This window comes from Dasypus novemcinctus, chromosome 8 (genome assembly GCF_030445035.2).
Source record: "Dasypus novemcinctus isolate mDasNov1 chromosome 8, mDasNov1.1.hap2, whole genome shotgun sequence".
NCBI lineage: Eukaryota > Metazoa > Chordata > Mammalia > Cingulata > Dasypodidae > Dasypus > Dasypus novemcinctus.
In genome coordinates, this window is record NC_080680.1 from 123,611,808 (window position 1) to 123,637,502 (window position 25,695).

A 25,695-nucleotide genomic window follows, 5' to 3' on the forward strand; every position below is an offset into this window, starting at 1 on the left:
GGGCAGGCGTGAGGGCCTCGGGGCGCCCGCGGGGGCTCTGAAGGGGCACCGGCTGCCCCTTGCGGGGGAGGTCACTCCAGTGACGCTGAGTTAACCTTCAGAACTGAGTCGTTCGACCTTGACCTAGGGTGCAGCCCCTGGGCTGCTCCATCCCGTCCGACACGGCTGCGAGGACCTCTGGGGGCCGCAGGGCTTCTCTGGGCGGGGCAGCCACCCACCCCCTCCTCGGGCCTGGAGCCCCAGCCCCGGCCCATCCGGCTTGGCGAAGGCCCTCGACGGTCGCCAGGCGCGGCTGGTAGCAGCACCCCCGTTTCTCCAGCACAGCACAGCCCACCAGCCCCGCAGCACCCCCACTTCAGAGAGGAGGCCCCTGGGCTGGAGAGGCTCCAGGGGAAGCTGCGAGCCCCGGCCTCGGGGTACCGGTCCCCACACCTGCCTCTTTCTGCTGCACTCGGCATTTTTGTTTCTTTTAAAGGAACACCCTCCACACGGGAGCTTTTGGGGGCACTGGCTTCCGGCTGAGCCTCTTCTTCTCCATAAGCGTTTCCGTCCCCTTTGCACCGGTGGCTGCCCGGTGGCCGGGCCTGGCGCGGGGTGCATGGGCAGGTGTTCAGCCCCAGCGAGCCCGGGCGAGGGGTGCTCATCACCCATCTCGGCCAGCCGCGCGGGCCTGGCGAGAACCAGCGCGGAAATGACGCCACGGCCCAGCGCTGCTGCCGCCCAGGGCCCGCTCCCAGAGCTCCTCACGCTCCGACCCCCGTCTACGGATAGGGAAACTGAGGCACGGGGCGTAATAACTTCCACAGACATACAGCGGCCGCCAGCCAAGAGTAGCTGCGGCCCCCAGGAGGTGGGGGGCCCGGGACAGGGCAGCACGGCCCGCTCCCGCCCGGCTGTGGACTGCGGCCTCCAGGGCTGTGCCGGCGTCGTTGGTGTCTGTGGCCACCCGGGCCGTGCCCATTCGTCACAGCAACCTCAGGAGCTAAGCCGGGGGATGTCGCAACTGCGCGTCTGTAAGGTGGCTCCAGGGAACAGCGACACCGGTGGCGGCCCAGCCTGTCGGGGCCTCGGGCCTGCGGTCCAGGGCCCCTGGGGGTGGCCGGCCTAGTCAGGAGCGTCCCCGTCGCAGACCCCTGGCCACCCTGCCCCAGGGCCCCCTCCCAGCCCCCCGGCAGCCCTCCTGCAGGCAGCTCCCCGTGGCCGCTCAGCGTGTCCCGACCCGGGCACCGCCTCCCGCCGTCGGCTACTGGAGCTGCCCGGGCGTTGAAGTGCCCTATGGCATCTCGGTGTTTCACCCAAGAAGTCGTTCTCCTCCGTGACTCAGGCCCGGGAGGCCTAGAGAGTTAAAGCGAGAAGGGAGAAGGGCGGCCTCCACCGCGCAGCGCGGGGCTTCTCCCGTCGGCGCCGCCTCCTTTCTTATCTGCGTCTCACAGCACACGGGAGCCGGCCGGGAGGGTGGACGTTCATGGCAATTAGGAACGATGTAGGACAGCCTTCCAGAAACGCATTCCTGGGCCCAGAAAATGGAATGGAGTCACCTGCCCGGCTCACCCAAGGCCGGTGCAGCAGCTGTAGAAACTCCTAGCTGTGTGGCCTGCCACAAGTCACTCACCCTCTCTGAGCCCCATGGGTCCCTCACAGGTTCACGGTGAGCATTCCCGGGATCACACAGTCAAGTGCCTGGCACTGAGTCTGGCGATAGAAAGAGCCCAATGAATGGGACGTCTGTCCCGCCATCGCTAACCCAGGATCCCCTGACCCCGTAAGGAAATGAACCTCACTTTCCTGCGCGCCCCCCGGGGAGATCCTAGGAGCAAAGCTGCAAACAGCAGGGGCTCGCAGGCTGGATTCCCGCCGCACAAGCGTTCGGTCCACCCTCGCTGACCCCCTGCGGCAGCGTGTTCTGTTCCTGGTCCACAGGCGAGCACCCAGGGGTGCGTGGAATCCAGGGGTGGGCTCTGGACCACCCGGATAGCAGGGGGCGCTCCGAGGCGAGAACCCAGGCCTGCTGCTCTGCAAAGCCTTGCTCCGCCCCACACCACGCCGACTCCCGCAGGACATCGTGGAGGGGAGATCGCGTCCAGAGCTGCAGAGGTCTCCCCAGCACGAGGCGGTGACAGTCATTCTGTCTGGAGCTCGGCCTCCCACCTGCCGAGTCCACTGTCCTCACGCCAGCCTTCTGGGCACCGGCTGGCTGACCCAGCCTCATTTGGCCTCTGAACTTGCAAACGTGTGGCTCAAGGGCATCCGTGCACGCCCACTCCCTCCCGCTCCTCGGCGGCCTCGCACCTCCACGTCCCTGGCACGCTCGCTGGCACACCCAGGAGGCACTCGGCCCACCTTAGGGAGAAGCCCCCCTTCCGCTCAGCGGCTCCCGGGGCCTTAGAGAGGCGTGCCGTCGGTTCACTCTGTCTCCAGGCCAACCCCAGACCAGAGGACAGACAAGTGCCTTGGCAATGTCAGCGCAGGGCGTTGCACCCCAGGCTAGCACAGAGGAGGCGCCCGCTCACCCCCACTCCGGAGATCGGGAAATGTTCACGCAGCAGAGGGAGGCGGCGTTTCCCCGAGGCCTGAAATCGCAGGTGGGATTTGGATAAAGTCTGGCGGTTCCTCTAAACATTCACAAATGGCCACGGCAGCCGAAGCGGACACAAGCCCGGGCCCAGGCGCTGAGGATGCGTAGACGGAATGGGGTCTCTCCAGACCAGGGAAGGTTTTCAGCCATCAGATCAGAAGGAGTAAGGCAGTGACAGACGCTACGATGTGGGAGCCCGAGAAGATGGGGCTGCCTGAGAGCAGCCAGCCCAGGAGAGCACGTGTTAGTGTTCCCTTTATAAGAAATGCCCAGAAGGCAGGTCCCTGGAGGTGGAGAGCAGACGGGGGCTTCCAGGGGCTGAGGGAGGGGAAGTGGGGGTGCATGCTTCATGGGAAGAGGGTCTCTTCTTGGAATGATGAAAATTATCTGAAATTCGATAGTGGTGATGGTTATACTACATTCTGAGCCTACTACAAGCCAGTGAATTGTACACTTTAAAATGGTGGAACTGATGACTTTTATGTTACGTGAATTTTATCAGAATAAAATAAAAGACAGAAAGGGGCATAAGGTCATTCCAGGTGAAGAAACAGTCAAAGCAAGGGTAGGAAGGTGAGAAAATGTTCTTGGGGAACAGCAAGTGTCCAGTATAACAGGAACTGGACAGTTTTTTGACTTGTTTTGTGACTTTAGGAAGCTAAGTGTTTGTTGGCCCTAAGCCCTACAGTGTCTGTTAGGATGCTTTTGTTTGGAAGTAACTGAAACTGGCTTAAAGAAGAGAGAGAATGTATTGGTTTCCTGACTGGTGGACTTCAGGCACAGTTTGATCAGGGATCTGCTCCGTTTCTCTGTATTTCTTTTGTCTCTTCCTTCTTCGTGTCTGGCATTTGTCAACACACTAGCTTCCTACATGTATGGGGATTTGTGAAGAAAGATGCATTTCATCTCGAAAGACCTTAGAAGTTTCCCTGGACAATGCAGGATTTTAACTGGGCTTTAAAAGGTGAAATTTGAGCAGGTACATATTGGAGAGAATGGCCTTCCAGGTAGATAAACACCTTGGGCTGGACAGTGTGGGATGTATTGGGGGAGGAGTTCAAGTGTCAGGTGGGTCTGGCTGCTTGTGGGTAGGAAATCAGGGCAGGGTGGAGGAGCAGGGACCCGTTCAAGGCATGCTGGCAGCGGGCAGCGCGGTGAGCTGTGACAGAGCCACAGTTTTGGGTTTTTTTAAGATTTATTTTATTTATTTCTCTCCCCATCCTGCCCCCCCCCCCCCCGACCCGTTGTCTGCACTGTGTCCATTCGCTGTATGTTCTTCTGTGTCCACTTGCATTCTTGGGGGCACCAGGAATCTGCATCTCTTTCTGTTGCGTCATCTTGCTGCGTTGGCTCTCCGTGTGTGCAGCACCATTCCTGGGCAGGCTGCACTTTTCTTTTGCGCTGGGCGGCTCTCCTTACGGGGCGCACTCCTTGCGCGTGGGGCTCCCCTACACGGGGGACACCCCTGCGTGGCACGGCACTCCTTGCGCGCATTAGCACTGCGCATGGGCCAGCTGCACACGGGTCAAGAGGCCCGGGGTTTGAACCCTGGACTCCCATGTGGTAGGCGGACGCCCTGTCCATTGAGCCACATCCGCTTCCCCAACAAAGCCACTCTTGTACAGGTAATATTACGGAGTGATGGTCCTTTTCCTAGGAATGGTGCATACGGTGGCAGTGTAGGACAGTGCCCTTCTTACGAGGTGCGTCATGCTCAGCTGTCCCGGGGTCTGCGATTGTTTACTCTCGAATGGTTTAGGAAAAAAAGTGGGGGCATGGGGAGGCAGAGAGAGGGGCAGACCCGCGAGATGCTCGTCGCTGGCCCTCAGAGAGCCCGGGCGCGACCTCCGTACTGTTCCATGTTCTGTTTGAAAGTTTTTTCTTAATGAAAACTTGAGAAAAAGAGGGGAGAGAAGAGCCAGGGCCCTGGGAGGGGTGGGGGACAGAGGAGCGCCTGCAGAGGCGAGAAGAAGGGACCACTCGGCGGGGCCGGAGCCGGACCTCCTGTGTGAGGCGTGGCGGGCGCGGGGCCACGGGCTGGGGTGAGTGGACGCGGAGGTGAGGAGGCCGTGACTGCAGCCTCCAGCCGAGGGCCCGAGAGGACCCCGGCAGCAGGACTAGCTAGAGCTGGGAGGTGGTGGAGGAGGAAGGAAGGAAGCACGAGGACCTGAGGCACTGGGCAAAGACGCCCCCAGCCCCGGGCCCGCCTCAAGCTAGGCCGCCGCTCCCGCCTTCCCGCTCGCCCTCTGTGTTCGTCACCAAAGGGGTGCTGAGGCAGAACACCAGAAATGGGTTGGCTTTTATAAAGGGTGTTTATTTGGGGTAGGAGCTTACAGATACCAGGCCATAAAGCATAAGTTACTTCCCTCCCCAAAGTCTATTTCCACGTGTTGGAGCAAGATGGCTGCCGACGTCTGCGAGGCTCAGGCTTCCTGGGTTCCTCTGGGCTCAGCTCCTGTTCCCTCCACAAGGTCAGCTGGAGACTATCAGGTGAACGGCTCTGTCTCTCTCCCCAGGGTTTCTGCCATGTCTAAGGAGCCGTCTCTATCCCTCTGTGTTCTTCTCCTGGCTCAGAGTTCCTCTCTTCTGGGTCTTGCTTCTCTTTCCTCTGTGAGCTTACTTCCCAGGGCTCCAGCTTAAGGCTTCAGCATCAAACTCCAACATCAAAACTCCAACATCACAAACCCTCCACTCTGTCCCTTGCCATGCCTTTTATCTGTGAGTCCCACCCACCAAGGGGTGGGGATTCAGTGCCCTACTGACACGGTCCCATCAAAGCCCTAAACCTAACTCAATCATGCCCAGGTACAGACCAGATCACAAACATAATCCAATATCTATTTTTGGAATTCATAACCATATCAAACTGCTACACCCTCCGAGCACCCAAAAAACTTAGCGACCACAGGAGAAATGGCATGCAGGGACTCCAGTTCAGGTACTTTTCTCTTTTTGGTTTTTTTTTTAGGAGGTACAGGGGATTGAACCCGGGACCTCATATATGGGACGCAGGTGCTCAACCACTGAGCCACATCCTCTCCCTTCGGTCGCTTTTCTTAACGACTCCTTTGAAACTGGGCTTGTATGGCATCCAGGAGCTTTTGCTCATGTAGATTGCCATGCGGGGACAGTAACATCAGGCGAGCCCTTCTGGGGGCCAGGCGTTCTAGGGGCTTTATCCGCTCAGTCCATTGCATTTTCAATCCCGCTGGCAAAAAGGCCCATTTCACAGATGGACAGAGTGAGGGCAGATGGCAGCCGCAAGGTCCCGCCATTGGTAAGTGACAGAGCTGGGACTAGAGCTCGGCATTGCGGACCCAGGGCTGGCGTCTTTAACCACCTGGGGAGGGGACGGTCTCCTGCTTATCATCTGCTGCTTCCCATTGATCAACTGCTTGATGGATGGATCCATGTGTTCGTTTTGCCAGGGAATGGATCAGCAACAGATTCTGGCCCCAGCCCCCTTGGTATTTTCTGCAGTGAGTCAAGGCCTATTTATTACTCCTGGAGTATTTTGGGGGTTCATGATAAAAAAGAAATGCAGAACTGAACTCCCCTTGCCCGCTGCACTGCTCATTCTCTTTTAATAACGGCCTCTTATCAGCCTCCTGGCAGCCTTTGCATTTCCCGTGCGTGTTAATTACTTTATTAATTATATTGGTATCTTTGGTTCCGTGCGGCACATCCTGGTGCTCTTGGCTTCCAACGTGCTCCGATTTTGCCTTGCGCGCTTGCATCGCAGGCCCAGCGCCGTTCCTGAAAGGGGTGCTTTGAGGCTCAGTAGGCGCATGGTTTTCAGTGAGTCACACGCTCGTCACTCCCTTGTCCCCTGTGCCACGTCACCGGCAGCGTGCTTTCAGCCCTGCGTGGAGGCCGCTTTGTTACGTTTCCAACGTTGTTCCTCGGGCCTTGTTCTCTCCCCTGTCACAGCTCGGAGGAGCCCATGGCCCACTGCAGTGCGAGGGGTTGGTGGGCGGGGGGAAGGGGAGAGGAAGTGAACTGCGGGGGACGGGGGCCAGAGAGCAGGAGATGAGGCTGCGGGGGGTCGGGGATCAGATCCTGGAGGCCTTGAAAGTTAAGCTAAGAAGGCCAGACTTTATCCGAAAGGTCAACGTCTTCCCCAAGTACATGGCACAGAATACTAATCCCACAAGGGGCCCTAAGTCAAAGGGAATGAGGGGGCTTCATGGTCTAAGAGTTTAAGAAGTTCTGGAAATGACGTATCTGCCTCTGGGAGATATCGAATGTACTTTTGCGTGTTAAAGGCTCTGAAAAGTCCTGCAGCTTAAAATAAACTTAATTTTTTTTTTTTTAATTTAGGTTTTCATAATGAAAAATTTAACTTCTCATTTCTAAAACTCTGGCTACGGAACCCTGTTCTCATGAAGCCTCTGTAAATCCTGAGGGACATAATTTGGGAAATGCCCTCGTGGGGATGAGGCACCTGCTGGGTTTTGAGCAGCACAGAGCATTTCTGGGCTCCGTCTTAAGCAGGAGCTTCGAGGTGAGGTAGGAGTGGGCTGCCTGGAGGCAGGAGGGGGAAAGGAGGGGCTCTGCCCAGTACAGCGATGCCCGAGGAGCTAAACCAAAGGTTTCAAGTGTTTCCATGTTTTCTTCCCACTGTATTTCAAGCTTCATTGTTGTCTTAACATTGGAAAATCAGTTGTTGCTATAATCAATCACTGCACAAGGATTTTACTCGGGCATAAAATCTGAATGAGAAAAGCCATCTGTGCAGTCTTCCATCTTCAAAAGAAACATTTAGCCCGACCGGGTTTGGGGACACAAAAGCCATCTGTCTGCAAAACGCTGGGGTTCATCAGAGCTTACTAATAGGACGGGCCCAGGTCAGAGTGCAGGCTGAGCCTCGGGGCTCTGGGACCCCGGGCCACCAGCTTCCCTTTTCCAGCCTCGGGTTCTCATGCACTTACCAGGAATAACTAGACTTATCTCAGGACAGCGTCGGGGATCGAATGAGGTGACGTGCAAAGTCTCCAGCCCCGTGCCTCACATGCGGCAACATGAAATCAAATGCCATTGCCTTTCTCTGTCAGTCAGGATAAGCTAGGCTAGGTGCACTAACAAAGAGCCCATCGCTCCCAGCAGCTATGTGCAGCTAAGGCTTCCTTTGGTGCACCCAGGTGATGGCCCAGGGCAGCTGCTTCCATGCGTTAACTCAGTGTTCTGAGCCACACCACAAGGTGGACCGGCAGGGGTCGGCGGGGGGGGGGTTCTTGCAAGCTCTTTCATGCTTCAGCCCAGAAGGTCAGATGTCCCTACCATCCACAGCCCATGGGCCAGAATTAGTCATGGGACCCCACCTACCCATAAAGGGGCTGAGAATGGCGGGTGAGCAGATGGAATGTGGGGTGAGCTCCAGCCTCCGCTCCACCTTCCCTTCCCCTTGGCCACCCACTTAACCCCACCATGGCTCAGTCCTCCTCAGTAACTTGCAGCTAATACTTCCTGTCCTACCTTGCCTTGGAATGCTATAGTACCCCATGAGTTAATGTGTGAAAAATGCAAAGTTAAGTGTTAGAAGCTATCCCACGCTTACTTTTTTTTTTAAGGAGGTACCAGGGATTGAACCCGGGACCTCATACATGAGAAGCAAGTGCTCAACCATGAGCTACACCCACTCCCCACTTTTTTTGCTGTACCAGAGCCATGTCTCATTCTTTGGTTCATGGAAAGAATTGTGACTTCAGCCTTCCTTAAATCTCCATTCCCACTCACTCTCCCAGCCCCATCATTTCTTGGCTTGTCTACTCCCTCTTATTTGGGTCTTTTTAATTAGTTTTGTGGTGAGATCCTTGAGGCCATGGCTTACAGTAGCCTTCCGTTGCCTACTTTTGGCCTTGCCCCCCATGCAGGGAGAAGGAGGCGCTGAAGTGCCGGGCAGGCTGGCAAGGAGGCCGTCCAGTCCCCCTGGACAGCAGAGAATAATCTCAGGGGTTCTAAATCACAGCATCTATCACTCCTTGGGTCCCTACAGCACACCAGAGGGGGGCCTATGAATATGCCAAGCTCCAGTGTTCCCCACAACACAGACACTGGAAATGTTGGCTCAAGAGCCAGTAACGCTGCCTTGTTGCTGCGTGGCCTCGTGCAAGTCACGACCCACTTCTGGGCTCGGTGTGCTCCTCTGTAAACGTAGAGTGAGGCTGACAGCCCTAAGAAATTCCTAGCATTGTCAGGCAGAGGGAATGGATTTGAAAGCCCTGAGTGCACAGCAGAGCTGCAGGGGAGATGACAGCTCTGTCCGCGGCTCCCTGACTCAGGCTGTCTCTGCACCCTAGTTCTGTCACCTCCCTGTTCACACCAGGCTGCACTTGAACTTGACAGCAGGGAGCATGTGGTCAGGTCGTACACCGCGTTAGCCACAAACCCCACATGGGCAGGGCCGGCACAGCTGCCTCGGGTTCGGGCAGGGAGGTTGAAAGCCTTGGTAGGCTGGACGTCAGCTGGGCCTGGAGCTGGGCGGTGCAGACAGGGCCCCCCGGGAGCTCCGCACAGTCTTGGGGCCACAGAGCTCACCCCAGGCCCGGGGGCAGTTACCAGCCCCCAACCAGGCCCTATGGCCCTGCGGGGTGCCGGCTGAGGGGCAGAACAGCCCTTCCCAGGCAGGGGAGGGGCTGGCCCTGGATCTAGGCTGGCTAAGGGCAGGACTTCCCATCCTTTTTCACATCACGGCTCTTGGGAAACAACAGGATCACAGCAAGGGGTGCCCTGCACACCCACGGGTCCCCCAGGATGGAGGAGAGCGCTGTTTTGGTCCCTCATAACCCACTTACAGCACCCCACTATTGGGAAGGTCCAACATGCAATTAAAAGCAAAGGTTTGGGGAGTTACGCAGACATGGGCTTGAGTCCCAGCTCCAACTCTTAACGGCTGTGCAGCGGCGAGCATGTGCCTCAGCCTCTCTGTACCTGTCCGCTATTGCCTCACATGGGGTGTCCTAGCACTCCTGTGGCAACAGACGGGATGAGATGCAGCCACGTGTGTGCCGCGCTGAGCACAGAGTCTAGAACGCAGCGCGGGCAGCAAGGGCAGGTGGAGGGCACACGTGGTGGAGGGGTGATGGTGGTGACAGAGGAGGAGGAAAACGAGCTGAAGGACCTAAGTCCAGCCCAGGGCAACAGCCCTCTGAAGAAAGAGGCCAGGAGGCAGAGGGGGCAGGGCCGGTGGCCGCGGTGGCTTCCCACGGGGTGAGTGGGTGCGGGAGGGCAGAGGGACAGCGACTGATGGACCCAGGACTTGGCCAGTGGCCGGATGTTGGGGTGGGGGTTGGGAAGGAAGGAGGGCGGCCGAGGAGGCTGGGTGGGCCGTGGGCCGTTGCCAGGGGCGCAGGCAGGTTCGAGGCGAGAAGGATGGGTGCAGACTGGGAAATGTGACGCCGGCTCGGCCTGCGGAAGGGCCAGGAGCCGGGAGGCTGAGCGGGAGGAAGAGGCGTGAGCAGGGGAAGCTGGAGCGGCGCCTGCTGAGATGGGCCGAGCGCGGGGAGGGGACCAGAAGTGCGTGGCAGCTCCGCTCCAGGGGGTGGCAAGCGCGGCTGAGAGGTCCCTGGTGCAGAGAGCAACAGGGGCCCCTGCCTCTGGCCACATCGAGGCCCCTGGAGACCGTGGGGGAGCAGTTCAGTGGCACAGGAGGGGATGGGGGCACAGGACTGGGTTGGCGAGAGCCAGGGGGTGAGGGACGGGGATGGGAGCAGTGATTGGCAAGCTTGACCGAAAGGCAACTAACCTGAGAAGCAGAAAGCCCGAAAGAGGAGCTCCAGGACAGGGCGGGGGCGCCGGGGGGCTGGGGGTGGGGAGATCAGGAAACGCGGGACGGCCTGGGGCCCCTGCCGCTCTCGCCATGGTCCAGCAGCGCCAGCCACAGACCCAGCCGCCATCCCCATCCCGCTCTGGCCTGTCCTCCTTCTCGCTTAACCTGCGGCCCCCCGGGGACTTCCCGCTCCGCAGCCACAGCTGAGGTCCCCTTAGGCCCTCTGTCTCTCTCTGCTCTGCTCGCTCGGCCCCTCATCGTCTGCCTGTCCAGGTCGGGTTCCGGCTCCGCCCGCCGCCCTCCCACCCGCTGTCCTCAGGTCCACCCCTGGCGGGGGCGGAGGCCTCCAGTGGAGGCCAAGGGCAGGACAGGCTCCAGGCAGCGGGGCCGGGGCTGTTTCCCATCTTCTGTCGCCAACCGTCATCAGCGCCTGAAGGGCCCTTAGAAGGGCAGGGACTTGCCTGCCCAAGGTCGGCCTGCAGACCTTTCTGGAAAATCCGTGAAGGTTCTTCTACAAAAACCAGGTGACGCCTTGAATCCTTGACCCGAATCCGTCCGTGTCCCGGTGTCGGCGGAGCTCTGGGGGGCTGGCCCCGGGGCCTGGTGGGCCTGGGCTGCCCGGCCTGGGACTGGACCCGCCGTCCAGCTCCTGGGCGCAGTCCTCTTCCACCCCGCGCCACCCGGCCAGGCAGGGTGTCCCGGTGACCCGTGGGGACAGAAGTGGCCTTCCTGAGCCCTGGAGGGCCGTCCGTGCTGCTCTCGAGGCGGGCGGCCACCCACCTCGGTGGGGTCACTTGTGCCCACCCCTGCGTCCCCCCTAGTCTGAGGCCTCCCCACTGGCTGGGCCCACACCCGACTCCTGGGGGGCTCCCCAGCCCCCGACGTGCTGCAGAGCGGGTATGGCCAGCAGGCCGGGAGCAGCTCTGGGTCTCCAGCCTGCTGTCCAGCGGCTCCCGAGGGAAGGGAAGTCCGAGTGCTAGAGGTGGGTGCTGGGCCAGCCCCGGAGGCCAGTGAGCAGCCCCGGAGGCTCCTCCTGGGCCTGTCACTGGCGATCAGCACACCTGGGTCTCCACGCAGCCACCACTAGCTCTGCCTCCTTTCTGGGCCTCAGTTTCCCCGTCGGTAAAAAGAGGAATTGGACTAGGGTGTCACCCCTTAGCATGTGGAAATGGGGAGCTGGGCTAAAGAGATTTGGGTCATCGCAGTGACTGGAGGACACCCCGGGGGTCTGAGTGTCCTGTGCTCCCCAGAGGCCCCCCATGAAGGACTGCACCCCGCTTCCAGAGCCAGCAGGGCTGAGCGCGCTCCTGTGAGAACAGGGTGGCTGCCCGGTTCCTTCTGGACCTGGGATTCTGAAAATCAGCCAGACCTGTAATCAAATGTCCTAAAGAGAAATTCTTAACCTGAAGTGGCAGCGTCTAGCTTGGCCGCCTCAGGGACGTGGGCTGCTGCTGTTAAGATAAGCAGGCCCACCCCGGACCATCCGGAAGGTTCTTCCGGGCTCCTGCGCCTGACTCTCTGCAGCTGGAGATAGTAGCGACGGTTTACACCTGAGGGGCAGGCTTTCCAGGCACCGAATCCTGCACCCCCGCTCGCCCCCGCCAGCCTCTTGCCAAGCCTGGGGGAGGAGGTGAGAAAATCACTGCTCCGAAAGGTCCGGGGATGTGCTCAGGCCACACAGCCAGCAGGAGGTGGGCGTGGGTGCACCCCCCACCCCCCACCGGGCTGCCTCGGTGGGCCCTACCCCACATGAGGCAGCATCGACCCCCTGCCTTCCTGGGAAAAGAGACTCAGGACTTGGAAATGCAGCCCAGGACAGGGACCCTCTCCTCCTCCTCCCCTTCTCTTTCTTCTCTCTTGCACACAAATGCACTTACATAGACACAGTAGACCAATCTACCAATTTTACCATCCACTTCAAAGATCAACTTCAAAAAAATATTTTTAAATCAATTACCAAATTAAAAATTACCAAAAAAATTAAAAGGCCAGCTCTGGGACCTGGTTGGAAGGGGAACGGCCTCTGGTCCCTGCACCTTCTCTTTCCGAGAGCACCGGCTGGACCACACCAGGGAGCCTAAAGCCCCACTCCAACCCCGGCAGGGAGAAAGGCCCGTGGGCCCCGGGGCCGGGCACCCCCTCCGCGGCCCCCGGGCTCCCCGCCCTCCCGGCCAGCCCCGCGCAGGAAGCACAACGTGGGCACGCGGCTCCAGTCGGCAGCACGGGGAAGCCGCGTGCATCTGCCCTGGGGCTCAGTCGTCGCCCTCCCTGTGCCAGAGCAGGGGGGTGGCAAAGGGAAACCAAAGAACCGCCGAGCCCAGGGCCAGACTCCTCTCGGAGGGGCCGGACGGCACCCCCGGCACCTGTTGGCCCTCCCAGGTGCACGCGGGCAGGTACCCCAGGACCTGGGCTCACCCCGCCCGTGAGAAGTGCGCTGGCGGCAGCAGCTTCTCCCCATCTGGTCCTTCCCCCTGCCCGCCTCCTCCAGGGGTGCTTATGCCCAGGCTTCCGTGCCGGGGGGTCTCCCGCGTCCTTCGGGACTCAGGCGACACGTCACCACTTCAGAAAAGCCTTCCCCGCCCACCCCATCGGAAGCGGCCCCCCAGCGCCTCTCAAAGCTTCCCGTCGTTCCCGCCAGCAGCACCTGCAGCCCCCGACACGCACAGCTGAAGGCGCGGTTGGTCGAAGGCCTGTGGCCTCCCGTGGAATGTTCCTTCAAGGGTGGCATCGGATGCGTCTCACACACCCTGCACCCCAGCCTCGACCCAGCGCCCGGCGCAGGAGGCCCGTGACAAATTCTGAGGGAGTCCACTTTGGATGAATGGGATGAGGGACGAAACTTCCTCCCTCGGTTACTCAGGCTTGGATGAGCTAGTCTGTACATTAACCTTGGGCTCACTTTGCAAGGGGGAAACCGAGGCCTAGAGAAAGGTGGGGACCTGGGGGCTTGCCCGGCATCCCCAGCAAGTCGGGTGCAGGAGCAAGGCGTCTGGTCTTGCAAGGCCGCCCGCCAGCCTGGCCGTTTGCGCAGCCTGGCAAAGCGGGGTGTCCGCAGGGGCCACGGACCCATGTGAATCTCTGCGTGCCGCGGAGCGCCGCTCGGGCCGGCTGCTCTCCTCTCACCGCACAGAGCGGGGAGGCTTTCCCGGGCGCTTCGGCCCGTCTCCCACCAGCCACGGCCAGGCCACGAGTGAGCTGTAGGCGCCGCCTTCCCTGGCGGTGGCAGCCAGGCGGGCACGAGCGTCTTCTCAGCCTGAGCTTGTTTCGGGCACCCCAGCACAGCCTCGCAGGGCTCCAGGCCTTGGGGAGGCCTCTCCGCACGGCTAGATCAGCCATTCCTCCCGGACGCGAGCACCCGCGAGGCTATAGGCGCCTTTATACCCATTCTCTCCTGGGAATGGATGCCGTGCCTGTGAGAGGAGGCAGGAGGGAGCACGTGGCGGCAGGGGAGGGGCACAGGCCCCGGAGTCTCAGCTCTGACACGCACCAGCTGGGCGTCTTGGGGAAATTACTTAACCTCTCTGTGCCTTGGTTTCCCCATCTGCAAAAGGAGGCCACACTAACATCAATGGCTTCAACCCAGTAACATCTGCGGGGCCCAGCAGCTGGCACCCGGTCACGGCTCGTGCCAGGGCAGCCCTGATGCCCGTGGTTGCTATCTGGTGGCGCTTCTGGGGGGCCACCTCTCGTGGGACTAGAATGTCCTAGAATGGAAGCTCCGTGAGGACAGGGCGCTTGTCCGGTTATTGCTGCGTCCCCGTGTCCAGGATAGGAAATCGCCGGGAGGTGTGTAATAGTTACAACTGAATGAACGAGTGAAGGAGTCGTGCTTAGTTCATGGCCCAGGTGGGCAGCAGATGGGAGGGAAATAAAGACGAGAAAAAAGCCAGCTGAGAGGCTTGCAGGCCAGGCAGCCGGGGCAGGAGAGCACCCTTCGCGTGGTGGAAGTGCCGCGACCCACGATGGCGCGGGGCGGGGTGGCCCTGCTGGGCCCCCAGCCCCCGTGCCCGCCGAGGGCTCAAGCCCCGTGCTCGCTCGTCCCGCTGCATGGCCCGTCCACGCCAGGAGCAGCCTGGGCGGTGGCTGGGCGGCCAGGGCCCTCGAGCCCTCCCCCACCAGCAGCCCCCCGGGGTCCTGCTCTGGTAGGTCGGGGGGCTGGGGAGCCCCCCAGGGGTCAGGTGTGGCCCTGGCCAGTGCGGGGAGGGGACGAGCCCCGGTGCCGAGGGCTCACGGTGGGCCGCCTCCCAAGGTAGAGCAGCGCAGACAACCCTCCAGGAGCTCAGGAAGGCCACGGGCCCCAGCGGGGGGACTGGGGAGCGCGCCCCGGCCGGGGGCACTGGGGCTGAGCCTGAAGGACCCGGCAGACGGAACAGCAGGAGCAAAGGCTCAGAGGCCGGAAGCAGTGTGCGGGGGACAGAGAGGTCCGGGGGAGGTGAGGCGCAGGGGGCAGGGGTGACCCCTCAGAGCCTGGAACTCTGCCCCCTTGAAGGCTAGTGCCACCTTCCAGGGAAGCCGAGGACGCCACTCAGCCCGGGAAGCGCCAGTGCCCCGGCAGACCCTCCGCGCGGGTCTTTGGCACCCCCCGGTGGCGGCTGGGTGTATGACAACCCCGCCAAGGACATGCTGGCGTCTCAGCCGCACCTCCTGCATCCCTGTCCGCTGGTGACCACTCTGACCCCATGAACCCCAGCCCCGGGCAGGAGCTGGACGGGTCAGGCCAGAAGGGGTGCGCTCTTACGTTAGCTTTGGAGTCCAAAGCACGAGCCGCCTGACTTCATCCCCCAGCCCGACGAGTCCATCAGCGTCCCCAGCGGACCCCAACCGCGCCACTCAGGCCTGTCCAGTGTGCACAAGGATGGGCTTTTCCGGGCGATGGTACCGGCAATGGTGACCATGGTGTACCTCTGGGCTGGTGCCCACCGTCAGGACCGCCGACCTCTCTGGGCTCTGCTTGCTCCTCTCCCCGCTCCGCAGGAGGGCACTGAGAGGGGTGGGTGTCTTGGAGCCAAAGAGCAGGATTTCAGGATTCAAAGAGGTCAGGGCAGGTGGGGAGGGGGACACAGTGGCAGGGTGGGGAGCTACTAACAAGGTCAAAGGTAACCAGGCTGGAATATCCGTTGCAGAAGGGGGAAGTCAGAGCAAGCAGCAGTCCTAGAAAAAACACCCGACGAGGTCTTAGCCGTGAGGATCGTATGAGTCACCAGTGGAAGGTGGAGGTGGAGAAAACCTGGCAGAGCTGGGGCGAGGAGAGGGGGGGACCAAGGAGTGGAGGTACAGGTTGAGAAGGTTCTGGTTCAGTAAATGAACTCACCGTGAGAGGGAGCTCCTTGTCACCGGAAGTATCCAAGCTACCCACCAACGGCAGGTTCCCGGGAATAGTTTTCATCACCTTGAACAGTGGCGCATCACAGAACTTCTGCAGTGCTCTCTGCACGGAAAGTCTAAGAGCCCGTCAGAAGCCACTGCCTTTCACTGTAGAACAGTAGGCACCGCCGTCAGCGTCATCCACGGGTTGTATCCATCCATCGCCACCGTGGCCTGTGCTTCCGCACTGCCTGGTTGTCAGACACCGGAGGAGCCCAGGTCCACCCCCAGCTCACGGTCGACCTCAGGGCCAAGTCCCTTCTCTGTCTCCTCAATTAAACAATGAAAGGATGTCAGGAAACCGCCCTCAACGGCTGTCAGCCTTGGTAAAATCCTGCCCAGCTCCTGGGTGGGTCGTTCCCTGTAGGGGAAAACTCTAGACCTGGCAACTCTGGCTTTTGTTCCTTGGAGATCACCTTCCCCTGGGGTGTCTCGACGACCCACTGCAAGGCCTTCAGGGGCCTGCCCTCCCCTTTGAAACTCCAGCCCAAGCGCGGGCCCTGCCCGTGGGACCAAAGAGGCTGAGCTGAGCTTCCCGCGGCTTGGGACAGTGAGCCTGAGAGGGCGTGCAGCTGGATCACCTGTTTACAACCCGCCCGAGCCCGCAGCGTGGGGAGTGCCATCTTGCCCTAGCTCACAGGGGTCCAGGCCTAGAAAGCAGGGCCAAAGGAAGAGGTGCCCATCCCCACTGCCTAAAGCCCGCTGTGTAGTCAGCCAAAGGCGTGCTGATGCCAAATACCAGGAACTGGTTGGCTTTTATAAAGGGTATTTATTTGGGGTAGGAGCTTACAGATACCAGGCCATAAAGCATAAGTTACTTCCCTCCCCAAAGTCTACTGTCACGTGTTGGAGCAAGGTGGCTGCCGACGTCTGCGAGGGTTCAGGCTACATGGGTTCCTCCCTTCCAGGGTCTTGCTTCTCTCTGGGTTCAAGGTTACTTTCTTCCCAGGGCTTGCTTCTGCCTGGGCTCAGGGCTCCTCTCTTCCTAGGGCTGGCTTCTCTTTCCTCTGGGAGCTGACTTCGCAGGGCTGCAACTTAAGACTTCAGCGTCAAACCCCAACATCAAAAATCCTCAACTCTGTCCTTTGCCATGCCTTTTATCTAATGGCATGATCCAATCAAAGCTCTCATCATAACTTAATCATGCCCAGGTACAGACCAGATTACAAATATAATCCAATATCTATTTTTGGAATTCATAACTATATCAAACTGCTACACCTACCTTCCATGCCCCTGGGTCCTATCCCAGTGCCCCTTCCTCCCAACAATTGACCCGGGGATGCCTGCTTTTCACTTTCATGGATGGGACTTGACCCTGGCCTAAACAGGACAACCCCATCAGGAAGCAGCATCCTGAAGACATTCTTCCTCCCCCACAGTGGGATCTGTTATACAGGCAAACAGATTCACAGACTTCTTCAACTTTACTCAGTAAGTTTGTTATTGGTAGTGTATGAATGTGGCAATTCTGAAACTATTTTGTATCAGAAAAACAGTAGGGATGGGGAAATGAGTAAATACTTTGATGTTTTTGGAAACCAGGGGTCTCACTGTGGGAGGAGACACTAATATGATAATATGGAAAGGAAGCAAAAGCCCTGTGGTGTTGGATTTTAGATGGATGAAAGGAAGGAAGGGAGGGAGGGAGGAAGGAAATATGGTAGATAAAAGGGCCTAGAAGTAGTGATACCCTCGAGACATCATGCACACTGTGTACCCAGATTTTGTTTTCTAAATACCATTTTCCACAAAAGAGAACCAGGACTCTTTGAAGAAGTGACTGATTCCAAGACTGGGACAGGGAAAGTACAAGGAGGACCTAGAACCTCTTGTGCCAAGAAGGAAAAAGGACTCAAAAAAATTAGGGAGACATTGGAAAAACACAGGAGGCAGGATAAAAGGGTTTTCCCCTGGCCGAATCTGGGCGAATTTGAGCCTCAAAATGAATAACGATAGTAACGAATTATAAGACAGTGAATAAAAAAGGAACCCATGGTACATACTGATAATAAATAAATAAATGGAAAGGAAAGCTCTTGTTTGCCGTAAAATGACAAGTGTTTAAACTGAATGAGCAAGTTAGAAAATCACCCTTTTGCAACCACCAAAGTAATAAGCAATTCAGGTGAGAACCATCAATGGCTGTTAAAATCACTGGGTTAATGTTTGTGGAGGAACAGGATACTCACAGCATCTCATAGTATCTCCCACAGATTATTTATTTATTACAAAGGGGAAATGGGACCTTTCAAGTGGAGTGCTCTGGCAGACATCCCCTTAGCCACGTGACACAGTCAACGCTGGCAGTGATGGGACCGAGTGACGCCCATGGAACACCTTCTTCAGGATTCCTGCCCACAGTGCATAGCCTGAACCCCACGATGACGCGCTTGCAGGACACCCAGCGAGGGACATTCTACCAAATGACTGACTAGGAGTCTTCAAAGATATCAGTGACACGAAAGCACAGAAGTGGGCTGAGGAACTGTTGGAGATTAAAGGCGATTAAAAACATCTCAAAGCATTACATGGTCCGGGATTGGACCCTGCTTTGAAAGAACCAAAATTGGTTTGAAGGTCACTATTGGGACAGTTGGTGAAACTAGAAAATGGGTCGTTGAGCTGAGAGGACTGTGTGGGTGTTAGCTTCCTAAACCTGGGAATGCATGTGGTTATGTAAAAGAATCTCCTTGCTCTTAGGAAACGCAGGCTGACTTACTCGAGGGTGAAGGCAGTTTACTCTCAAATGGCTCAGAGAAAAATATGTGTTTTTGTTTCTCACCCCCTGGGTGTCTTTCTCTCCTCTTGCCTACCATCTGGTTGTTGCTCTCCCCGTATTTTCCTGTTCAGATTGGTGAGAGCTTGAAGGTGCTGGGGCGGGCTCCTCGGGGCTCCCCTCGGGGCAGTGTCCTTTGTCCTGGGGAACCGCGCAGGTCTCTGGTAGCCTCCGGGCTGGCTGCGTTGGCTCAGGTGGCCAGGCCTTGTCCGCGCCTGTGAGTGGTCATGTGACACACAACACGGCTGCCAGCGGGGCTCCCCCAGTGGGGCGGGGGGAAGAGGTCTCCTTTATTAGGGCCTGGCAGGCCCCCTGCTTGGCTTCATCTGTCTGTCCTGAACCTCGGGCTTCCCAGACCCAGCCCAGCCTCTGCTCCTAATTCTCACCTTCCTTCTCTCCGCACACCTTCCGGTGCCGGGCCGGCCTGGGCCTGTGCCGGGGCCCTCAGGGCTCGGGGGTGGCGCGGCCCCTGCCCTCAGGAGCTCCCACCCAAGTGAGGAGGCGCAGAGGAGGCGGGGAGCGGGTGCAGGGCCCGCTGGGACCCCGGAAGGCGGTCAGTGCTGTCGGAGGCCCGAGCGCCGGGGCCGGGGCGGTGGCTCGCGGGAGGGCCAAGGGCCCCTGCAGCGGGAAGGGCCGGTGCCACCCCACGGTTCTCTTCTGTCTCTGCACAGCCGGACCCGGCGGGACGGGACATCTCCATCCGCCCCCTCCTGGAGCACTGTGAGAACACCCACATGACCATCTGGCTGGGCATCGTCTACGCCTACAAGGGGCTCCTCATGGTAGGTGCTGCGTCCTCCAGCAGCCGAAGAGCAGGCGCAGCCCCCGACCAAGCGCGCCCCCCGGGTCTCCAGCTCAGGTCCCCCAGGAGCCCTCCGAGAGGGGCACGCGGCACAGCCCCTCTGCGCCGGGGGTACCCGCCGCTCGGTATCTTGCTCAGAGCCCCTCAGCCAGTAAGTGGCAGGGCCCAGGCGCCAGCCAGCGAGCAAGCCCCAAACCTGCACGCGGGCCTCGCGCCCGCCTCCGTGCTGCTCGTGCAAGAGCAGGCTGCGGGCACCCAGCAGGTGCCCCATGCGGGGCCTCACTGGACCCTCTAAATCGGTGGCCAGGTGAGTGGCCTCATCCCCAGGGGACAGATGAGGCAAGCCAGGCTCCGGGAGGGCGAGGGACTTGTCAAACCTGGTAACCTCCGGTCTCAAGGTCCAGTGCACTCCCTTGTCCACCCTTCCGTCAAAATCCAGCCTCCCGCTCCAGGCCCGGCTCCCTCCGTCGGGGAACTTGACAGCTAGGTGGGCTTGAAAGCTCAGGCCCACCCTCCCTCATCCTGGGGTGACCCTGGAATCTCCTCCCGAACCCTGGACAAACGATGCTTCCACGCACGTCTCCCAGTGGCGGGAAGCTTGCTCCCGCCCTCCTCAGGCCTCTCCATAGAACGCTCAGCCCCATCTGCCTCTGCGTGGCCCCCACTTAGAGGCCACCAGTGGAGCCCCCTAATTCTCCCTGCTGCTGTCAGAGACCTGGGAGCGGCTGGCCTTCAGGGCTGCACCCCGTGGTAGGGTGTTAGGGGATTAGCTTGGGGATCGGGTCCCGTTCCCCGCCAGAGATATGCTGGGGTCCTAGCCCACATCGCTGTGGGTGCGAGGCCATTTGCAGGCAGGACCTGGGAAGGTGCTGTGGTCGCTGAGGTGGGGCTCACCACAGAGCTCCAGGGACGTGCTGTAGGGGAGGCCACGGGGAAGTGGGGGGTCTCCATCCGCGTGACTGGAGACCTCGGAAAGAGGACATCCAGATGCAGTGGTTCAGAGCAGGCACAGGAGACTAGAGGCTGAGCCACGTGACCAAGCCACGCGGCGGGGGCGGCAGTGCCGGCCAGGGTGCCCCAAGGAGGGTGGCGAGCCCCCCAGTGGGCCCCAGGCCCCGAGAGAAGGCCTGGCCATGCCAGCCCTGCCCCTTCCGCTGCGGAGCCGCAGGGCCTCGGGGCTGGGCGAGGGCTCACCCTGCGGTCATATTCCCAGCGCCCCCTCCCCACCTCCAGCCTCCCCGCAGGTGTTCCTTCACCCAGGGCTTCCCAGCAACGGGGAACCCCCCCATCCAGAGCGGCCAGGCAGCCACGGAGGCTGTCTTCCCTTCCTTAACACGCCACCACGAGCTGGAGGCCGACAACAACACAACCTTACTCCCTGGCGGTTCCGGAGGCCAGAGGCGGGCCTCCTCTGTGTCACTGGGTGGTCGTTGGGCTTAGCACCCCCCCCCCAGACACTCGAGATCTTGGCTTCCCCCTGCGAAGGACCTGTTTCCCAGTGAGGCCCCACTCATAGCCCAGCGCTTAGGAGACGGAGACGCAGCCGGCTCTGTCCGGGTGGGTCACCTTTCTTAGAAACTTCCTCCTCCTTGGAGGCCTCCGAACAAGGGCTGCTTCCAGACGTGTCCCCTGGGGCCACACTCCGCCAGCCGGTGGAGCCGCACGTGGTGGTCTGGTGGCCCCCGGGCTGACCCCGTCGGAGAGCAGGAGTCCCGGGCAGCCGTCCAGCCCCAACACCTGCTGCCGCGGGACCTTGGGCAGGTGTCGTGCCTCCCCGGGCCGCCGCCTATGTAGACGGCGACATCCAGCTGGCCTGTTGCAGGAGAAATTGATTTTCCTCCCTCACTAGGTATGGGAGCCTGGGCTCCTGATCCCCATTTTAAAAGTAAAAGGAATACGTTGGGCTGCCAGAGAACAAGGCAAACGACAGGGAAAGGAAACGACCCGGGTGGTGGGAAATCCTCTCGATTGCCAGAGAGCTTGTCACTTCCTTTCATACGGGGTCGTGGCAGTTTACAAAGCGCTTTCACCTCCGTCCTCTCCCTTCATCCTGTTGGAGTCCCCGGGAGAAAGGTGTTATTCTTATCCCATTTCCCAGACATTGAAACCGAGGTCTGGAGCAGGAAGGTGTCCTTGCCCAGAGCCACACGGCCGGTGGTGGAAACGAAGGCCTTGCGCTGCCAAACCAGACCAGACCTCAAAGTTAGGCCCTCAGCGTCGTGCCGAGGGGCTCGTGCAGCTGGCGGGCGCCCCGAGCTGCAGGAATGAGTCCAGAGGGCAGGCGGCCTTCATGGAGAAGCCCCCACAGCAGTCAGCAGTCAGCAGCACCGGCTCCCCTTGCCCTGCCACCCCGCCCCCTGCCCCGCGCTCCATCTGCAGCTGGGAGGCCACAGTCCCCCAACAACCTGCCTCATATGTGTGGCCCCCACCCTTGCCTTCCCTATCTGGAGGTAGACGGGTCAGGATTCCAGCTGTAGGTGACAAAACCCAGGTAATGATGGCTTAATTTCCAGAGGAAAGCACGCTGGAGCTGGGGATTAGTCAGCCAAGGGGGTGCTGACGCAGAGTCCCACAAATCTGTTGGCTCTCATAAAGGGTGTTTATTGGGGGTAGAAGCTTATACTCAACAGGCCATAAGGTGTAAGTTACTTCCCTCATCAAAGCCTGTTGCCGCGTGTTGGAGCAAGACGGCTGCCGACATCCGTGAGGGTCCAGCCTTCCTCTTCCTCCTAAGGCTCTGTGGTCCCAGCTCCTTCCAATCTCATCTGTAGCCTGGCGTAAGGCTTGTCTGTCTCCCCAGGGCTTGTTTTCTTTCCAGGCTTGCACAACTATGGGAACTATTAAGTCCAAACAACATAAGGCAGGCCACAAGCTCAAAACGCCAATAAAGGTGATGCTAAAGTCCTTAGAACCAGCCCCCCGCCCCCGGAAGGTGGCTGGCTGGAATTTTCAGCAGGAGCCAGTGCTGAAGTTGAGGCAGAAATTCTCCTGATCTCTGAAATCCTTCGATCTGGCTAAAAAGACCTCCAGCTGTTTGGGATTACCCACTTTGCTGAGGGCACTCTCCTTTGTTGATTGTAGATGCAATCAGCTGTAGATGCAATCAAATGATTATAAAATGCAATGTGGGCCAAAGGACAACCAGGCAGCAGTAGATCCCCCTGTCTGCATTTCCTCAGGCTGTTTTTTTTTCAAGATATTTTTCAAGAAACCGAGTTGGTTTTTTTTTTAAGTTTTTATTTTCAAGTAAGTTCAAACTTAAAGGATAGAGAGAAACGGGGTGTGTTCCTCTCCAGGCTCAGCTGCTCTGCTCACTTCACACGGTCAGCTGTAGACTGTCAGGCTCTCTCTCTCCCTGGGGGCTCTGCCATGTCTGTGGAGCCATCTCTCTTCCTCACTGTTGTCCTGTGTGTTTACTTCCTGGGGCTCCAGCATCAAAACTCCAACTAACTCCCCTGCTGTGTCATTTTCTCTGTGAGTCCCCACCCCCTTGGTCCTACTGCCTCGGTGGCCCAAGCAAAGCCTCAATCATTATTTAATTCAAGTAAAAGTGAAACCTCTGAATCCAATATACTCTAACATGCCCAGAGGAACAGACTACTTCACAAACATCATCCAATATCTATTTTTGGAATTCATAAATAATGCCAAGCTGTGTTTTGCCTTCAGCACTTTCAATATGTCATCCCACTGCCTTCTCACTCCCATTGTTTCCGATGAGAAACCAGCACTTCAGCTTATTGAGCCTGCCTTGGATGTGACACTTTCCATCTCTCTTCCAACTTGCAGAAATTTTTCTTTGTCTTACGCATTTGACAGTTTAATTATGACATACTTCAGTGTGGGACTATTTAGTTTTTTCCTGTTTGGAGTTTGTTGAGCTTCTTGGATATATATATATAATCATGTCTTTCATTAAACTTGGAAAATTTTCACAATTATTTCTTTGAATATTCTGTCTTTTTTTTTTTTAAGTACTGGGGACTGGGGGTTGAACCTGGGACCACATATGTGGGAAGCCGGCGTGCAACGACTGAGCTATATCGGCTTCCCTGAGTTGGGTTTTGTTTTTTGTTTTTGTTTTTGTTTTTTCATTTATTTTGCTTGTCGTTTGTTTTTGTTTTTTCAGGAGGCACCAGGTAGTGAACCCGGGACCTCCCATGTAGGAGGCGGGAGCTCAACCACTTGAGCCACATCTGCTCCTCTTTTTCTCTGTCTTCTTCTGGGACTCCCACAATGTATATATTGGCACACTTGACGGTGTCCCACAGATTCCTCAGGCTCTGCTCACTTTTCTTCATTGTTTCTGCTGCTCCAGACTGAATGATTTCAATTGAATTTTTTTTAAACTAGCTTTTCTTCAAGTTCACAGACTCTTTCTTCTGCCAGCTCCAATCTGCTGTCAAACCCCTTTAGGAAATTGTTCATTTCTGTTACTGTGGTCTTCAGCTCCATGTAGTTTCTTGCCATAATTTCCATCTCTCTGTTGATATTCTCTTTGTGTTCATCTTTGTTTCCCTGATTTCCTTTAGCTCTTTAAGCATATTTAGGTCCTTTTTTTTTTTGGAAGTCTTTGGTAGTTCCCAGGGCTGGTCCTTTTCATTGATATTTTCTAATACTTTAACCTTCCCTGATGCCTAGGCCATCACTACTTATTTCTTTGTATACTTTCTAACCTTTTGTCGATAGTTTAATGTGTTGTTGCTGGAATTTAGACTCTAAGGCATTTATTATGCTTGTGTCCAGCTTGTCTTATGACAGAGCTTTCCTTGAATGCCAGGGGCTGACCCAAAAAAAAGGAGAAACAGAAAACACCTTTCCCAGTCTTTGCAGACTGACCCGGGCAAGCCCTCTCCTTCCATGCTTATCCATACAATGAGTTTAGAAAATAGCTCGAGGCCAAAGCCAGGGGCCCCCCAGGTCCTTTCTGCGCATGTATCTTGCCTTGGGCATGCATGTGTGGCCTTGGAAGTCCATGTTTATCTGGTTCCCAAAGGGAACTCTTCCTAGGAAAGTTCCCCCATGGTCCCAGGCGCTGCGCTGTGTGTCCTCGAGCCAGCAATCCCTCGCTCCCAGCAGTGCGACCTGACTCTCTCCCCCCCCACCCCCGCATTCTGTCGGAAAGCCCCGTGAGCCGCCTTCTGCACGCAGGCCACCACCAGTCACACGTTCTCAAAGTACAGCACAGGGTTTATCTGCTCCTCCCGGAACCTGGACCAGAGAGCCCTGTGGGGAGCATGGGCGGCAGCTGAACTGGTCCAGGGTGGAGGAGGGGCCAGCCCGGCCACCACGAGATCCGGCTGCTTTTGAGGAGCCTTTCCCTCGACTCGGCGCTCACCCTGGCACCGCAGTCCTTTAACTGCGTCTGCCAGTCCTTGAGGCTTGTTCGAGCGCCTATTGGGAATAGACAGCCCTGAAGCATCTTGCTCTGCCATCCTGATCCCTGACTCCAACATGTTTTTTTTTTCAAGAAATGCAGCTAAACGTTAGTGTTAAAGTAAAATAACAGAAGAGCTAGCTCATGTCCTTTTAACCAACTAAACAGCCAGCGTGACTGCAGAAAAATCGGATAAAACAGACCCGACCGTGAGAGTTGTACCTCCCCTCGGGTCCACGCACGGAAACCGCTGGTGACACCAGGAGGACCAGGCTGTCAGCCAAGCCCCCAGGCTCCCTGCCCGCCCAGCCCCACTGCCCAAGTCCCCTGCGGTTGGGCGGCTGCTCAGAGCCGCGAGCGTGTGCCGCCACTTGGTAACGACCATCTCACCTCTCTGTTCGCCCTTGCAGTTGTTCGGTTGTTTCTTAGCTTGGGAGACCCGCAACGTCAGCATCCCCGCGCTCAACGACAGCAAGTACATCGGGATGAGCGTCTACAACGTGGGGATCATGTGCATCATCGGGGCCGCCGTGTCCTTCCTCACCCGGGACCAGCCCAACGTGCAGTTCTGCATCGTGGCCCTCGTCATCATCTTCTGCAGCACCATCACCCTCTGCCTGGTGTTCGTGCCCAAGGTACGGGGCGGCGGCCGGCCCCCGGCCCCCGGCGCTCGCTCCGTCGTCTCCGCTTTCTAAAGGTTTTGCTAGTTGTGTTTTTTATGAGGACAATTCACATTACGGAACCTTTGGAAGGCACAGAAAAGCAGCAGCCAGGTGTTTTTTGGGAATCTCGCCTAATAGTCCAGCTCCCCAGAATAATCGCCACTGCTGCTTTTGGTGTGTTTCCTTCCCGCCCTTTTGTTCTGGCTGTCGACATATTCGGCGGTGGTTATAGCCCATGGGTCATTTTGGAGTTCGCCTTTTTCATCTGACTTTTTGTCCTTCGTATCTTCCCGCATTTGTACCCATCACTGGGGGGCGCTCCATAATTTAATGGATCACTCGATCCCCTACTGGTGACCACTACAGAG

At 58.2% G+C, this 25,695-nt stretch overlaps 1 protein-coding gene across 1 annotated transcript in view; it reads left to right on the top strand.

Annotated features, from left to right (window-relative positions):
• Positions 1–25,695, top strand: part of GABBR2 (gamma-aminobutyric acid type B receptor subunit 2) — a 367,202-nt gene that overhangs the window by 327,176 nt on the left and 14,331 nt on the right. The window contains exons 14-15 of the mRNA XM_058302623.1: positions 19,158–19,268; positions 25,076–25,300. Coding sequence (XP_058158606.1) covers positions 19,158–19,268; positions 25,076–25,300 — 336 coding nt within the window. The remainder of the gene's footprint in view (positions 1–19,157; positions 19,269–25,075; positions 25,301–25,695) is intronic.